Source organism: Chelonia mydas, chromosome 2 (assembly GCF_015237465.2).
Source record: "Chelonia mydas isolate rCheMyd1 chromosome 2, rCheMyd1.pri.v2, whole genome shotgun sequence".
In the NCBI taxonomy this organism is placed as follows: Eukaryota; Metazoa; Chordata; order Testudines; family Cheloniidae; genus Chelonia; species Chelonia mydas.
In genome coordinates, this window is record NC_057850.1 from 247,025,285 (window position 1) to 247,043,047 (window position 17,763).

The 17,763-nt window shown below is 45.4% G+C and overlaps 1 protein-coding gene and 1 long non-coding RNA gene across 11 annotated transcripts in view; one reads left to right on the forward strand and one right to left on the reverse strand.

Moving 5' to 3' along the window:
- The window catches only part of LOC114019417, a 31,020-nt gene extending 18,568 nt beyond the window's left edge, over positions 1–12,452 (reverse strand). For 4 of the 6 annotated variants that reach the window (XR_006289132.1, XR_006289130.1, XR_005224096.2 and 1 more), the window contains exons 1-3: positions 12,331–12,452; positions 1,462–3,097; positions 43–195 (exon numbers count right to left, since the gene is read on the reverse strand). This is a non-coding gene — a long non-coding RNA (uncharacterized LOC114019417). Of the gene's footprint in view, positions 1–42; positions 3,098–12,247 lie in introns of all 6 variants that reach the window. The other 2 variants (XR_006289131.1, XR_006289129.1) reach the window with 2 other exon arrangements.
- A 10-nt stretch (positions 12,453–12,462) lies between these two features.
- RHEB (Ras homolog, mTORC1 binding) overlaps positions 12,463–17,763 on the forward strand; it is a 60,418-nt gene continuing 55,117 nt past the window's right edge. For all 5 annotated transcript variants that reach the window (XM_043541598.1, XM_043541600.1, XM_037891133.2 and 2 more), the window contains exon 1: positions 12,463–12,756. In XM_043541598.1, coding sequence (XP_043397533.1) covers positions 12,705–12,756 — 52 coding nt within the window. In that variant the 5' untranslated portion in view covers positions 12,463–12,704. The remainder of the gene's footprint in view (positions 12,757–17,763) is intronic.

Below are 17,763 nucleotides of genomic sequence, written 5' to 3' on the forward strand. Positions count from 1 at the left end.
CTAATAGTTTTGACTTGGCCCAGACAGACATGATTTCCTTACCTCAGACAGTGGGCCATTTGCTTGCTCACTAATCACTTCCCATCTTCCTGTGCGAGAAGGGGAGGGGCAAGCTGGAAAGATCCTTCACCCAAATCTCAAGAGTTCTTTGCCTCAACACATGGCTGGTTAATGGATCATGGGATTAAAAACAATCTGTTAAGGCAAAGTGAAAAGAGTGTTATTACACAGCAGAAAACTGTTTACTCTTCATTTCAACTATGGCCAGGTCCAAAGTGTAACTGTCCTCCCTCTTGGGTTGAGGCCACCCCCTTTTGGAGGCATCGGGAAATTGGTATGCCCTCCAGCAGGTCATTGGGCGGTCTGACTTGCAGCTGCTCAATTGCCCAAATGACAGTTCAGGGTGCAAAAAGGAGGATTCAGCACACACCAGTCAGCTGGTAGCCCTGGCCTACTGGGGTGGACACCAATAGTCTAGGGGCTTGAGCCCTCTGGACATGGGCACAGCAATTAAACTCTGTCACTGGCCTTCTAGCCTAAAGGATAGTGTGCTATCAGTCCCGCATTCGAGGGCTGGGGTTAGGGAGTAGAGGGACCCGGGCCCACCCTCTCCACCAGGTCCCAGCCCAGGGCCCTAGCAGTAGCAGGCAATCTTGCCACTGGGTTGGTGGGGAAATGTGTGATTACTGTCTTGCCTCCCGACGCACAATCAGACCAATGTCATGCTTTCCTGGGCTACATCCTACGTGGTTCTGCTGGCACTACTCTGTCGCTTCTGGAACCTGGCTCTCAGTCTCACTGTCAGGTGGCCCTTCCTCCCATCTCTCCCCGAGGTGATCCATATCCTGGAGCAGTGGGTTGCCTTTTCTCCCCACTACCACTCATGGGCTTCACTGAAAGCTCAGCTCTGTCAGAGGAACGTCTGCCTCCTTCCCTGGTCTGCCCAAAACTGAGCTGCAGGGCCATATTCTTATACTTCCTACTCCACCCCTGCACTTCCTCAAGGGGGGCAAGGTGGGGTTGGCTGCACCCATGACGGGCGTTAACCCCCTCTGTACTAGATGGAAGTTGTTTTGCCTCACTACACAAAGGATCCACAGTCTTCACCAAGACACTCCCAGCATGGATCTTGGGGTGTATTATTGCCCATTATGACTTGGCTGAGATTTAACCTCTTTCTAGAGTGATAACCACTTTTACAAGATCACAGTCTACATCTGTGGCATTATTCAAAGATGCTGAAATCTGCAGAGCTGCAACTTGGACTTCTGTACATACTTTCTCCAACAATTATGCTCTGGTTCATGCCTCTAGGTCAGATGCTGCAATTAACAATGCAGTTCTCTTTTCAGTATTGGACTCTGTTCCAGAGCTCCCTCCTCTTTATGGGAATACTGCTTGGGAGTCACCTGAAATGGAGCACCTATAGGGACACTACTCAAAGAAGGAGAGGTTACTCACCTTGAGCAGTAACTGGAATTCTTTAAGATGCATGTCCCTATGGGTGCTCCATTACACTCCCTCCTTCCTCTCTGTTCGGCGTTTTCTCTGTGAGACTTTGTGGTAGAGAAGAAACTGAGGGCAATTCACCCACAAAGCCTTATATATCCTGGGAATGGGGCACAAGGGTGTATTGGGTGTATATGGCACTGCTACTAAAAATCTCCAAAGACACAGGGGCACATGCACACCTGAAATGAACTACCCATAGGGACATACATATAAAGGAACTCAGTTACTGTACAAGCTGAGTAACCTCTCCTTTTCTCTGAAGGGAGACAGATCATCACCATATGTAAAAAAGGCACTGTCTGGAGAGAGAGATGGCAGGAGAGTCTTTGCCTAGCCTGAAATGCTGACAAGAGTTCTGACTCACAGAAGGGGTGAGCTCAAACTAGAGGCTAGTAGAGGGGGGTTACATCTCAGTACTTGTTATTTTGCAAAACTTGTAAGTCTAATGCTTTCAGAGTGAAGTGAATGTAGTTAAGAAATTCCTTTGCTAAGCAAGCTGGTGTTCCTTGCCTTCCTGCCTGGTTGGCCCCAAAGAGGTTAAATTAGATGCCCAGCCTGAACACAGTGCAGGAAGGACACTCAGAGAGTGTGCATAAGCAACGAGGGAAGCTCCGGAGGTCTGAGGCACTGGCCTTCAAATACTTGAAAAGCTGCCATAAAAAAGATGGAGAAAAATGATTCTCTCTTGCCACTGAGGGCAGGACAAGAGGCAATGGGTTCAAACTACAGCATAGCAGATTTAGATTGAATCTCAGGAAAAACTTCCTAACTGTAAAAACTGTAGGACAATTGAACAAACTGCCTTCGCTGGAGGTTTTCAAAAAAAGGCTGGATAGCCATCTGTCTTAGATGGTTTAGACACAACAAATCCTGTATCCTGCCAAGGGGGTAGACTAGATGACCCTTGCAGTCCCTTCTAATCCCATGGTTCTATGATTCTATGACATAATTGTGCTCACAAAAGTCCTTACGGTATGTCTACACTGCAATTTAAGCCCAGGTCTGTGGGATTCAAGCCTGCAAACTCAGTGTTTGTAAGCCCGGGCTTGAGCATCCACACTGCATATTGACCCTAAGTTTACAGTTTCTGGACCTGGGTCTTACATGTCTACACTACGATACGTAGAACATAGTCAAACTAAACTATCCCAGGCTTCCTAGTGCACTCCCCAGCTATAGTTGCTCTAGCCATTTGTTTGTGGTGCACTGTGAGAAAACTTGCTTGTCCACGCCGCAGCACTTTACACAACATTGTCTCAGTGCACCAACATATCTAATCAAACTATTTTTTGGGTCTGCACATTCCTGGCAACTGGTGCAAGCTATGTGGAGGAGTCACCAGTTGAAGAACTTGTCTTGCTTGGGCTTTCACTCCTGTTTCAGGAAACGGGAAAAGCATCCACAAGTCACTGGTGCATCCTTTGGTGGTGTTTTCTGATGTACCGAAGGCACGATACAGACATGGCAGACTCGAACTGGCTGTTGTTCACAAATCTCGGTATACCGCTACTGTCTCCTATGTAGACGGGCACATCTGGAGCAGGGCCACGAGCACAGCCTGATGGGATCACATCGTCATTGGGACCTGGGATGACCAACAGTGGCGTCAGAACTTTCGCATAAAGCAAGCTACATTTCTGGAGCATTGTGAACAGCTTGCATTGACCTGCCAGCATCACAGCACATGTATGAGGACGGCCATGGTGGTCCAGAAGCAGGTGACCATAACCATTTAGAAGCTAGTTATCCCAGACTGCTATAAGTCTGGTGCTAACCAGTTTGGTGTTGGAAAGTTACCTGTGGGTAAAGTGGCGGTGGAGGGTTCTGAGGCAATCAGGTGTATGATTTATCCAAAGATGGTGGGCATAAACAATGTCCCTAAATTGCTGACTTTGAGAAAATGGTGTTTCCAAACTGCTCCAGGGCCATTGATGGGATTCATGTGTCTGAAGTTTGTCTTCCTCAAGGTGCACCTAAGCACATAAACTGAAAGGGTACTATTCCATTGTTATGCAGACCCTCATGGACCACAGAGGCCGATTTATGGATGCCAACATGGGCTGCACTGGAAAGGTTCATGATGCCAGGGTTTTCCCCTGATTGGGAATCTACATTCTTGGATAGGCCAGAACACTATTCCCACCCAAGTTGATGGTCATAAATGGAGTAACTGTCCCCAATGTTATTCTAGGGTACCCCTGACTACAACCTTTTGTGTTGGTTTATGAAATTATATCCTGAGTCAGAGGCCCTGGCAAATTACACTCTCAAGTGTGGAATGGTGGTCAACTGTGCATTTGGCAGATTGAATCCCACTGGTGCTGTTTATAGAATTGTTTAGATTCCAGTGTCATCAATGTTGTGTGAATTATTGTGGCTTGGTGTGCTCTGCACATTCTTTGTGAATCCAAAGGTGAGCCACTGGCCCCTCAATGGGCCTATGATAGTAATTGATTACTGATTTGGTACACTTAGACAGATGGTGCTCCTGTAAGAGTTGGAGCAGGCTGCACCCAGACAAGGGAAGTCAGCAATGCTTTGTACTCCCACATTGTGAACTTGCATGGATCAACTGAAGAGGGAAAACAGTATGTTTATGGTTGTATTTGTATCATGATTCTTACAGTAAAAGAAGTACTATTGCTGTATGCTACGACTGGGGTGTGTGTGACTGTCATGAATTATTAATTGTGCATGAGATGACTGCTTATACCAGGGTGGTTTGTATGATATGAACTGTGGCTTTTCATTATGGATTGCTCTGAATAGAAGAACGGAGATATTGTTTGATACAGCTTCCCAGTTATGCCTTATGTCTTTATCTTTCTTCTAAATACAAGTTATATGATGCAGCGATGGTAATAAACTTTATTAATAAATAGGGCTATCAAGCGATTAAAAAAATAATCGTGATTAATCGCACTGTTAAACTATAATAGAATACCATTATTTAAATATTTTTGGATGTTTTCTACATTTTCAAATATATTGATTTAAATTACAACACAGAATACAAAGTGTACAGTGATCACTTTATATTTATTTTTGATTAAAAATATTTGCACTGTAAAAAACAAATTTTATTTTTCAATTCACCTAATACAAGTACCGTAGTGCAATCTGTTTATCATGAAAGTTTAACTTAGAAATGTAGAATTATGTACAAAAAAAACTGCATTCAAAAATAAAACAATATAAAACTTTAGTGCCTACAAGTCCACTCAGTCCTACTTCTTGTTCAGCCAATTGCTCAAACAAGTTTGGTTACAATTTGCAGGAGGTAATGCTGCCTGCTTCTTGTTTACCATGTCACCTGAAAGTGAGAACAGGCGTTCGCATGGCACTGTTGTAGCCGGCGTTGCAAGGTATTTACATACCAAATGCTCTAAAGATTAATATGTCCCTTCATGCTTCAACCACCATTCATGCGTCCATGCTGATGACAGGTTCTGCTCAATAATGATCCAAAGCAGAACAGACAGATGAATGTTCATTTTCATCATCTGAGTCAGATGCCACCAACAGAAGGCTGATTTTCTTTTTTGGTGGTTCGGGTTCTGTAGTTTCCTCATCGGAGCGTTGCTCTTTTAAGACTTCTGAAAGCATGCTCCACACCTCGACCAAGATTTTGGATAGCACTTCAGATTCTTAAACCTTGAGTCAAGTGCTGTAGTATTTTTAGAAATCTCACATTGGTACCTTATTTGCATTTTGTCAAATCTGCTGTGAAAGTGTTCTTAAAAAGAACTCGTGCTGGGTCATCATCCGAGACTGCTATAACATGAAATATATGGCAGAATGCAGGTAAAACAGAGCAGGAGACTACAATTCTCCCCCAAGGAGTTCAGTCACAAATTTAATTAATGCATTATTTTTTTAACAAGCATCATCAGCATGGCAGCATGTCCTCTGGAATGGTGGCCGAAGCATGAAGGGGCATACAAATGTTTAGCATATCTGGAATGTAAATACCTTGCAATACCGGCTACAAAAGAGCCATGCAAATGCCTGTTCTCCCTTTCAGGTAACATTGTAAATAAGAAGCAGGCAGCAGTATCTCCCATAAATGTAAACACACTTGTCTGTCTTAGCAATTGGCTGAACAAGAAGTAGGACTGAGTGGATTTGTTGGCTCTAAAGTTTTACACTGTTTTGTTTTTGAGTGCAGTTATGTAACAAAAAAAAAAATCTACCTTTGTAAGCTACACTTTTATGATAAAGAGATTGCACTACCGTACTTGTATGAGGTGAATTGAAAAATACTATTTCTTTTATCATTTTTACAGTTCAAATATTTGTAATCAAAAACAGTTTTATAAAGTGAGCACTGTACACTTTGTATTCTGTGTTGTAATAGAAATCAACATATTTGAAAATGTAGAAAAACATCCAAAGATATTTAATAAATTTCAATTGATATTCTATTGTTTAACAGTGCGATTAATCACAATTAATTTTTAAACGTATTTAATTTTTTGAGTTAATTGCGTGAATTAACTGCGATTAATGAACAGCCCTATTAATAAAATGAAAGCCTTTATTTGTGAACACAGCTGTATTACAAAAAAAATTAAAGCATTCTCAGGCAGGTCAATTGCCATTACAACACCAAAACAACAGTAATAAAATACTCAAATCAGTAATAAAGTAAAGTGTGTAACACTACCATTGAATAGGGAAATCAGTACAAACAAAAGAATTCTCTACTTTTGCATGTCACCAGGCCTCCATTCTCCTTTCTCTCTTTAGCATGCACATGGTGCTGCTGCACAGGGTGGAGGACTGCAGGGGGGAGGAGGACTGCTGAGGGTACATTTTCCCTGATTACCTAGTGTTTAGTCATGGTTGCATGGGCCACCCAACCATAGAATTGTCCAACATGTTCCTTATCTGCAGGACGTGGTGCCATGGAAGAGACTCAGGATATGGAATAGGAGCCTGAACTCTTGTGGCCATTAGGCAGACCTCTCCATGCTGCCACCCAGCAGTACCTGTAACTAGCTTGTGCTCCACTACTCACAACCTGCTATGGACACAGCCCATCGGAAGTCCTGGCTCAAGCACTCTAACAGGGAGCAACCTCATGACTCTTGATTGGGTCCCTGCCCCCGTATAAACCCAGCTGGTATTCTAGGACAGTGGTTTTCAAACAGCACCATGTCACCATGAGTTTCCCACCCCCCTGCAAGATTCATTTCAGTTTTTCCTCCTCCACCTCATCTCCACAGATGTAGGAATGGTCAAAAAAAAAAAAAAAACAGGTTGCCATCTGCCCTTTCCCCACCTGCACCCCAATCTGCCTCAGAATTTATCTTTTGGTGTTCCACTCACAATTTTGTGCTTGATTTTTTAATGTTTGTGTCTGTATTTTGACCACTCACTATCTCACAGCCTAGGCACATGCCTGGAAGTTATGGTTTGCATTTATTAGCTGTGCTTATCATGCTCTAGGCTAGTTTATAATAAAAACAGTGCACTATGTCACCTAAACCAGTATTAACACATACATATAAATTACTCCTTCAAACAAAATCAAGAGCCTGGATAAAACAGATAGGCCTTGAACTTTGCCCTGAAGGTTGACAAATTGTTATACTGTGTTCATCCCAATTTTCTGTATTATCTGAGCATGAAACTCAGGCCGTGTTGGACCCAGATTGGGAAGAAATTTCACAGTTGAAGGCTGTTGAATGACGGTGCCTTACCCACAGACAAACAAAACTAAGGAGGTTCAGCTTACCTGCCCAGTTGATCAAAATGATCAAGGTAAAACTCAAGCAGAGAGGATGTTTCTGAGATAACTACGGCCCTTTTGTGCCTATGTATCAAAACAAATATCTTGAATTAGGTCTGGAAACAAATGTGGAGCTCATGCAACCTCTAGAGCAGAGTTGTAGGCCTCCACCAGCTATCCCCTCTTTTGCCAATCACAGATACATCTTATAGGGCCTAGGCAAAATTGCAAACCTCTGGGATGCTAACTATCCCAATACATGCAGGGAGAGGCTGGACCACCACCCACTGGCTGGCTGTGTGGGGGATTGGGTGCACCCGGTGAATGGGTGGTGCAGTGGGCATGATCTCCCTGTGCACTGGAGAGCTACAGGAGGAACTGTGAGTCTATGTGGGCTTGTGCCTTAAAGGCACAATGTCTTTTAGGAGGAGAAATGGCATGGTACCCTTTTCCTTCCTACTGTTATTCAACAAGAATGCATCGTGGTGGGGCTGAAGAACTTTTAGCAGGAGGAGGAGGAGGTAAAGATTGTTGAGGTGAAAAGTTTGAGTCTGGGCCGTTGAAGAGAGGAGAATCAGAAAACAGTGCAGTGCCTGTGCCAGCCTGTTCCCACCTGGTGGAGGGAGACAATGAGAGGAAGTTAACCATGAAGAGAAACAGTGAAGAGATAAGTATAGCCCAGGAGGTGAAAGGAAAAAAAAGAAAAGGGGGTGAAGCAAAAGAAAGATCCAGTGGAACCAGACTGATATCCCCTGGAGGTAGAATGACTGCTGCTTACCAAGCCCTGGCAGGAATGTGTCCAGGGGGTCTGACCCACCTTTTAAATATAAAATATTTTCTGAATGCTGTAGGGAGGGAGGAGCAGGGAACAGTGCCCAGATGTCTCAGGACTAGTCGTAAGGGGCTATGCAGATTTGGAAGGTACAGTCATGGCTACAACAGACACCAGCAGGATCCTCCAAATGTTGTTACAGACGCACAACAATTAAAATAATAAAATGCCAGCAAATCAGCCCAGTTCTTTTTGCTTCTCCCATCTAGCAAATGACCCAGACACTGGACTGTACAGTAGCTACTAGACCCAGAGGGGGAAGGGGCAAGGATTCCTCCTCTCAGACTGCAGAGCACTATGGCCACAGTAGCCCTTTGCAATCCTAACTTGCCCCTGAAGGTAGGGAAGAACAGGAGTATCCTCATAGCACCAGATCCTCTACCTCCATAACCTGTAGATTGGAAGATACTGTGAAGTAAAGCGCCAGAAGGCATATGGGGGCACAGATCCTACATGCCACCCCTCTCTCCCCATCCCCACATCCAGCCTTTCATAGACGAGGAGATAGGATTTATCCCCTAATGAATGGAAACAAAGTTCAGACATAAATGTCAAGGACAAATGACTGTGCTGCATCATCAGCAGAATGCTATCCACATCATGCTATCTTACATCTCACTGTCTTAAAATATTATCTCATTGAATCTATGTTCTCATATCAGAGAACTTCTTTCTGTTGGTGCAACTATTCATTAAAGGCCAACAACGTACTCTGATTTTCACAATATAATCACAGTTATCCCTGCCTTGAAGAATTTACAGTCTAGAAGACAAAGTGAGACAAGATGTACTAGGAAAAACAGAGGGAGCCATTTCCTTAGATAGAACTGTCTTTGCTTCCACTTTCTAATGTTTACCATTTATTCATGGATGGTGGGAAGAGTAAATAGTAACTGGAAAAACAAGTGAGTCAGGCCCTGTTTATGCGAGAAAGGATTTGCTAGCATAGATATCAGCAAACCCTCATAGGGTAGATGCAGCTTGCCATCAGCAAGAGTTCTTCTGCTGGTGTAGCTTACACCAGCTCCCTGAATAAAACTGCACCTACAATAGGGCTTTTGCTGGCATAGTTATGTCAATTAGGTGTGTGTGGGTTTTTCCCCACACTCCTAACTGGCAAAATTTTTTAATGTAGACCAGACCTAAGTAGGAAACAAACTATAGGTTCCTTCCTGTCTGGGCCAGAATCTGTGATCTTTGGTACCAATTAGGTGCTTGAAAGATCACCCTAAAATTAAATATCACTTTTCTGAAAGTGTTTCCTCTGTTATTGCTCCAAGTAACACCTCAGATCACTGTAATCAAGAGCAAAGAACTTTTTTCTCTTCCCCCTCACCCCTGAGTTTATCAGCCCTGGGTGGCGAAGCTCCAGGCTGTCAGTGCCCCGCACCGTCCATTAAATCGATGGACGCACTCCTGATGATGATGTGCACTACTGACAAAAGGAGTGTAGGGTGGACATGTAAAATTGATGTAATTACTGCAGTAGCTGTACATCAAAGTAACTTAAATCAGCTTAATTTTCTAGACTTGCTCTCAATGTCACAGCTAAATACAAGATGGAACAGATTGTTTAACATAAGTAGTTACACATATTTTAAGAAAAGGAGTATTTGTAGCACCTGAGAGACTAACAAATTTATTTGAACATAAGCTTTCATGAGCTACAGCTCACTTCATCGGATGCATTCAGTGGAAAATACAGTGGGGAGATTTATATACATAGAGAACTTGAAACAATGGGAGTTACCATACACACTGTAAGGAGAGTGATCACTTAAGATGAGCTATTACCAGCAGGGGAGCGGGAAGGGGTTTCTTCCTCTCCCCCCCCCCGCTCTCCTGCTGGTAATAGCGCACCTTAAGTGATCACTCTCGTCACAGTGTGTATGGTAACACCCATTGTTTCATGTTCTCTACGTAGAAATTTCTCCACTGTATTTTCCACTGAATGCATCCGATAAAGTGAGCTGTAGCTCACGAAAGCTTATGCTCAAATAAATTTGTTCGTCTCTAAGGTGCCACAAGTACTCCTTTTCTTTTTGCGAATACAGACTAACACAGCTGCTACTCTGAAACCTGACATATTTCAAGGAATCATTCAAAGTGAAATGGCCCAGCTACACTCCTACAGTCACAAGGAGGAAAGTGGGGAGGAAGCACCAGGGTGGAGGGGTGGTTTTGTTAGCAGGCTATAGATTGTAACAAGCCATAAATTCAGTGTCTCAATTTGGTCTGTGATTTTTAGTCTAGCAAAATTATGACTTTAAGCTCCCAGGCTTGTCTTTTGAAGGTCTTGTGCAGCTGTCCTTTGAAGATAAGGCCTGGTCTGATATAAAGTGATTTCTTTGTAAAAAGTGTTACCCATAGGTAACAGTGTGTTTTGTCTGTAATTTTTCTAAATGATTGTCGGTTTCACCCATGTAGCTGCTATTGGGGCATTTGGTGCACTGGATAAGGTACACCACATATTGTGATAGGCATGTATAAGACCCATGGATTTTGAAAGGTGTGTTGTGGGGAGTGTTGATCATCATACCACTGGAAATATATCTGCAGGTTTTGCATCTGTTGTTCTGGTAGGGTCTGGTCTGGTACCACTTTGAACTGGTGTGTCCTAGTCTGTGGAGAGCTTGCGTGTGATGGTGAGCTTGGAGAGGTTGTTTGAAGGCCAAAAGACAGGAGGTCAAGAAAGATTTCTTTCATGATGGGGTAGCCATCAAGTAGTGGTTGTAGTTTTATGATGATACAGTAGAACCTCAGAATTACAAACACCTTGGGAGTGGAAATTGTTTGTAACTCTGAACAAAATATTATGGTTGTTCTTTCAAAAGTTTACAACAGAACAGTGCCATAATGAAGCTTTAAAACTTTATCATCCAGAAGAAAAATGTTGCTTTTAACAATCTTAATTTAAATGAAACAAGCACAGAAAGTTACCTTACCTTGTCAACTATCTTTATAACACTTTCCCTTTATTTTTTAGTAGTTTACGTTTAACGCCGTACTGAACTGTATTTGCTTTTTTTTGGTCACCGTTGCTGCCTCATTGCATACTTCTGGTTCCAAATGAGGTGTGTGGTTGACAGAAAGTTATGTCAGTTTGCAACTCTGGTGTCCATAACTCTGAGGTCCTACTGTATCTCAAACAGGTTCCAGTGTGGAGTGGCAGCTAGGGGTGTGCAGTTGGCGAGGGAGTATTTTTGTATTAAGTCCATGTACAGCATATATTTCTTTCAGAAAATAACAGCCCCTTCTAAATTAGCTGTACAAATTAGCAGAACGCATTTTCCAGAGACAGATAATAGCAACATGCCTACAGATCACCAGACTTCTGCCTGGGGTAGGGTTCAAATGTGCAGTGCCGGAGCCTACCTCAGATTCAATACTCCAGCACCACATTACAGTGAGAACTCCCTGCAAACCCTTAGCTAAGGTACGGAGCAAACACCTCTGATCGGGCCTGAGCCGTAACGTAGGTTATAACACCCGCCCCACATCGCCCTTTTGCTAGCGTTGCTGCCCCCGTGCAAGTCAATCTCTCTGGCCTGCTAGTGTGGCCCAGTGTCCTAGAGAGGTGAACTCATCCTTCAGGAACTTCTTCTGCCGCCCTGCGGCCTCTCGCTCTGACAGAGGGGCTACTGGGCCAAGCTAGCGCCCGGCATGGTGCCCTGGCCCGCAACGCCCCCTCACGTTTGCCCCCGCCGTTTTTCCGTCACCATGTGGGGGCACCCGGGCCAAATCTGCAGCCCAGGGCAGCTGCCCTGAAACGTAACCCCCTCCCACCCCCCGCGCGTGGGGCTGCCCCATGGCTAGCGCAGCCCCTGCCTCAGCGGCGCGGAGGCGTAATGCGGCTCGGCGCGGGGATTACTTGAACCAGGGGAGAGGCCCCACAGCCGGAGCGTCAACGCCCCGCCCGCGCGCGTGAGCAGGCGGGTTTTGCAGCACTTGCCAAAAGCGGCATATTCAAAAGAGGCCCCAGCCCAACCGCCACCACACCCGGGCACGCGCTCCCTCGAGCATCCCCACCCGCTCCGCAGCCTCAAGGCGCAAAGCTGATTGAGCCTAAACCAACCAACCCCAGTAAGGCCCCCATCGCTGACGCATGCACAACTCTACCCTCTCCACCAATCACGATTTGGCTGCCCCACCATTTAGCCCCGCCTCACCCTTCAAATACAGCCAATCGATGGCGCTGGCTAGTCAGCGTGCATAATCTGCGGCCAATCTCGTTCAGGGTATTATAACCTACTTTACGGTTCAGGCCCAATCAGAAGTCCTACTTGCTCCGTAGCTAAGGGGTGGTGTGAAGGCCGAAAATGACGCAGCGAGTTTTCCGCGCCGTCGCGTTTCCGGCCGGCTTTTAACTCCACAATCTCAGCCTCGGCTCGTGACGTAACGACGTTCGGCTACGTGCGGCTGGTGATGTAGAGGTCACGTGGGGACAGCGCCGCTGCTGCGCGTAGGGAGCCCCATCCGGTCGGTGCGGCCGCCGGTCCGTGCATGTTGCTTGTCTCCTCTTTCTCTCGCCCTCGGGGTCTTCCGTCCAGTCCCGCCACCCCGCCTCGCCGCCGCCGCCTCCTCAGCCGCCGCCCTTGATGTGGGTCGGGGCCGGGCGGGGAGAAGATGCCGCCGTCCAAGTCCCGCAAGATCGCGATCCTGGGCTACCGGAGCGTGGGTGAGCGCGGGGCTGCGGCTCCCGGAGCGGGGGCGGTGGGGGAATCGAAGCGGTCGGGCCGGACTGAGGCGGGGAGAGACTGGGGCGGCGGCAGGCGCTCGGGCAGGCCGGGTGGCCGCTCCCGAGAGCCCGGGACCGGGCGGCGGCCCTAGGAAACTTGCCGTTCCGAGGCTGTGGCGGCTACGGGTGAGTGGCCGGGCTGGTTGCCGCTCGCTGATTGCCGGGGGCGGGGAGTGCGGTGGGAGCCCGGCAGCGGCGCTGAGCTGCGAGCCTGGCCGAACCCGGGGCGGGGGTTCCCCTCCTGCTGCATCGCTCTCCAGAGCGTCCTGCGGGCTGGTTCCGCACCTTGCGCCGAGAGTCCCCAGCGACAGGTGGAGCCCGGCCGGGAGCTGCCGGGGGAGCGGGACTCCGGCAGCTTCACTTGACCGGGAGAGCCTGGGGCGCACTAACCGTGCGGGGTGCCGCCAGAAACTGATCCGAGTGGCGAAAAGGAGCCGCCTTCCTCGCGGATCTGATGGCTGGCACCGTGCGCGGGCCCTGTAGGTGAGAGCGCTGCCTGTCTCGGTATCTGCCCGGCCTCAGGGCCGTCGGGTTCGCCGTGATTCCTCAGTCTGCCAAGGCCCTGGAGTAGGGGGGATTCGGAGTGCTTCGGCTCCAGTGGTGCCCTGTGGCTAGGAGAGGGGCAGTGTGCTGATCAACGAGCCTTTACCGGGAGACTTCGCCTAGCCCTCTCATGTGGCTTTCTAAAAAGGTCACCTGGTCAGAAATGCTTCTTGTGAAAAGTATTCTTAATTGTAATGGCCAGGTGCCTGCTATCTTACTGGAAGGAGTGATGCCCACTGTTCAGGGCTCACTGTAAAGCTCTCATTCTGGCTAAGGAGTTAACACTTCTAATATAAAACATTGACTTTAGCAGGGTTCACTGTCGCATGAATTCTCATGTTTTCCTACATGCTGTTGTGTGTTTAATGGAGTGATGGTTTTCCCAGAACCTTTTTAGTAATTATGAGCTATTGAGATGTGATTGCTGAGACACCAGCTAGGTACAGTACTTGGGGTGCATCAGTTCCATTGGTTCAGGGAAGCTATGGGGTGATTCTTTTCACTATTCATTCTCCCACAGACCCCTGCACAGAGGATATAAGCCCTCTCCTGCTGCTAGATTCTTCCTCTGGAATTGATTTCCCCCCCTCGACCTCCCCCGGTGTGTTAAATGTCCAGTTCTCCCTGTGTGTCTCTTTTCCTCCAATTTGTGACTCTGCTCTAGCCTCAGTCTCTAGGGTCATCCCTTCTTCTTGATGGCTGGTCTCTAGATGTTTTTCTCATCCCAAATTTATGAAGATGTTCCAGGTTTATATAGTAGTAGTGCTGACATGGCAGTGCTGGACCTGTGCCTTATCACTTCACTGAACATGTGCAGTACTATTGCTGTTGACCCATGCAAATTAACCCAAGCAGAAGAATTCCCCAGAACCATCCAGCAGCAGTCTGAAACTAACAGTTATAATCAGTTTTTCTTTGTTTTCCCACGCTGTATGATTACCCTTTTCTTCAGGTAGATCTTAGGGTTCTCATGGCTTAATGGAACACAATTATCTGATCTTGCAACAAAAGAAACGTTTTAAAAATTAAGATCGCTAAGTCATTCCCCATGTCACTTCTGTGATTAGTAAAAGTTGAAAATGTGATCTTCAGTAGGGACCTATATTTAGATGGGAAACACGACGGAGAATAAAATCTCTGTACTTTGTCTGCCTACAACAGGGGCTTCCAGAAACAACTGCAATAGAAATGTTAAATGTTGGTAATTGTCTGAATCTGCTCAGTTAGGCCCCAATTCATCAGCAAAGCCCCCAAACATTGAATTTTGTTGAATAGAAGAGTAAAGAATTGCTATACGCTATATAAGAATGGGTGTTTCTTAACTGTCATATGTACAGCAATAAAAAGGATGCATACTAAAAAGTAGGCGGTAAGACTGTTTAACATAAAGTTATGTAACTGCTTAAAAGGTGAGTAACATCAGTTACTTCCCTATAGAATTAGGGTCCCTCTCTGATACTTCTACCATGTGAGCAATTTGATTCTAGAAATGGATTAAGTCTCAACTCAGTTCTTTCTTTCTGGCCACTAAAGACACAAGGTGGGTGAGGTAATATCTTTTATTGGACCAAGAAAGACAAGGTTTTGAGCTACACAGAGCTCTTCTTCAGGTCTGGGGACCTAATGAAGACTCTGTGTAGCTTGAAAGCTTGTCTGTCTTGGTCCAAAAATAGATACTACCTCACCCACCTTGTTTCTCTAATATCCTGGGACCCACATGGGTACAACAACACTGCAAACAATCTCTGACCACTGTAAGTTATGAGGGAAGCCTTTAGGCTAGAATTCCTGAATATAGTCTCAAGTATTTTTCATGCACTTCTTTTAGTTAAAAATTCAAACTACAGAAACAAATACTAAAAAGTTCATTGAAACTTTGGTTTCATTCTGTAAAACTGCTTATTCATGAAGGACATTGAAGTGATAAGATTCATAGCTTATTGTCAATATCTAAAAAAGAAAAGGAGTACTTGTGGCACCTTAGAGACTAACCAGTTTATTTGACCATAAGCTTTCGTGAGCTACAGCTCACTTCATCGGATGCATTAAGTACTCCTTTTCTTTTTGCGAATACAGACTAACACGGCTGCTACTCTGAAACCTGTCAATATCTAGGAGACTGACAGTGGCTTCAAAAGCTCTACCCAGTAGAGAAACAAATTGACAACCTCCACCAGATAAAGCAATAATTGATCAAGGCTTGAGTAAAAGAAAAATGAGGAAAGATACTCTGCCTAAAGCGCTCTCTGTCAAGTGCTCCATTTTGGAAGCTCCCTAAAATTTGAACTTTGCAGCATGTTCTGCAGAGCTATTTCTGAGCAGGATTGGGGAGAATTCCAAAACTGAAGGGCCATTGTAGAGAATGTTCTGCCAACAGTTCTCTTTCAAATACCTACACCAATCTAGACTCTGGCTATATGGCAGGGAGAGAGAGTCTGAGTAGGCAGGGCCTAGGCTGTTTGCAGATTTGTAGGTTAAAGCCAACACCTGGAAAATCATAATCCGCCAATTCAGATCATTAAGCATAGTGCAATGTTTGGCACTCTAGTTAAAAAGCAGCCTTCCACATTCCATCCAGTCTTCATTTTCTGAGTAGATTTTAAGATGTACTCCCAAGAAGTGTATTGCAGTAACCTAATCTTGAGATGACAAAGCATCAGTTGTGGTAGAGGTCCATATCCAAGAGACGTTGCTAAGTACAGTTGAGAAGTCCATCTTTCTTATTGCCAAAAATTGATAATCCATCAATAATGGAGAATCTAAACAGACATCCATGCAGCAAACATGAGTAACTAGTGGACAAACACCCTCATCCGGAAGGTCAGACATAGTCTCTCCCTCGCACTCCACTTGGTTTCCTCCAAACTACCATCTCCGTTTTGTCTGGATTGAGCTTCAGCCACCTTGCACTCATCCATACCCCCAAACTCCTTTAGATGTTTGAAAAGGTACTTGACCACACTATTGCTGTCAGAAGAGGGAAGTTGAGGAGACTACTTACTGAAAAGACAGCACTCCAATTTAAGTTAAACCATTGCAACTTCTGAATGTGGACAAGGTGGTTGTTTTGACTCCACAAGATGCAGGCAGTTAAGTTAGAAGCCAGATGATTATTTCCCCAGAAAATAACTAGCAGTTTCTTCATAGTGGGAGGAACTTGACTCTGTTACCAAACTGTAGTAGCTAGGGTTAATCAGCTTTTTAGTATTCAAAACATTCATAGACTCTGGTAAAGTCAAAGAATATTTGCATCCTAAACAATAATGGCATAGACATTTTTAAAAAATTATGAACTCTAAAAAGAATCTACATGTTTTGTATAGCCTGGTCAGGAAATAAAATACTTGAAAATTCAATGTGAGGAGAATAATAGGTTTGCATGAGGTGAAATGAAGTAAGAATGTGAGGCTGTTTTGAGTTGTTTGATAAGCCTTTCCAAGCTTCCTGAGGATGGAAGACAATTTGATGAAAAGCAGCATAGATGGGTTTGATGTTTGCCGTGGGATCATCTTATTGTGGATTATCTGTTTGAGGCAGACACACTTGTCTTCCCACTAGAATAGTGTCCGTTTCTTAAATGAGGTAATTTGGTAGAATAGCCTTGAGAGGGTGGCTGTTGGGCTTCTCTAAAGTATTACCCAACTCCACTGTCTCGATGTATCTCTGCTGTAGTATGATGGACCTTTGGAGATGGCATTTTTTTCCTGCCTTTACACTGGTAGTTGGACTGCAGGTCTTAAGTACGTAGCTGAAGGAATGAGAACCTCCCTTATCTGAAGGTTCAGATTTAGGGCTTGTCTACACTTAAAACACTGCAGCTGCACTGCTGTAGAACTTCAGTGAAGACTCTACCTATGCCAGCAGTAGGGATTCTCCTGTCAGCATAGGTAATCCACCTCCCCAAGAGGCAGTATCTAGGTCAACGAGCAAAGTCTCTGTCTACACTGGGGGCTAGGTCAGTTTAACTGCTTTGTTTGGGTGTGGATTTTTCACATCTGAGTGATATCATTATACCGACCCAATCTTGTACTGCAGACCAGCCCTCAGAAGTGATTTGGAAAAGTCTTTTCTATGTTAGTCCCTAATAGAACTAAAATAACTAATTGGGCTTTTGGTGACCTGCCTGTTTTTTAGCTGGACTGTCTCTTATGATTTTCTCAGGTTTTGCATGCTGTGGCATGCTTATCTGGGTGTAGAGCAGGGGTTGGCAACCTTTGGCACATGGCCCATCACAGTAATTCGCTGGCAGGCCGCAAGACGTTTTGTTTACATTGACCACCCACAGGCATGGCCCCCCCGCAGCTCCCAGTGGCCGGGGTTCACTGTTCCCGGCCAATGGGAGCTGTGGGAAGCAGCGGCCAGCACGCGTCCCTGCAGCCCTTGCTTAGGTCAGTGTAACTTACA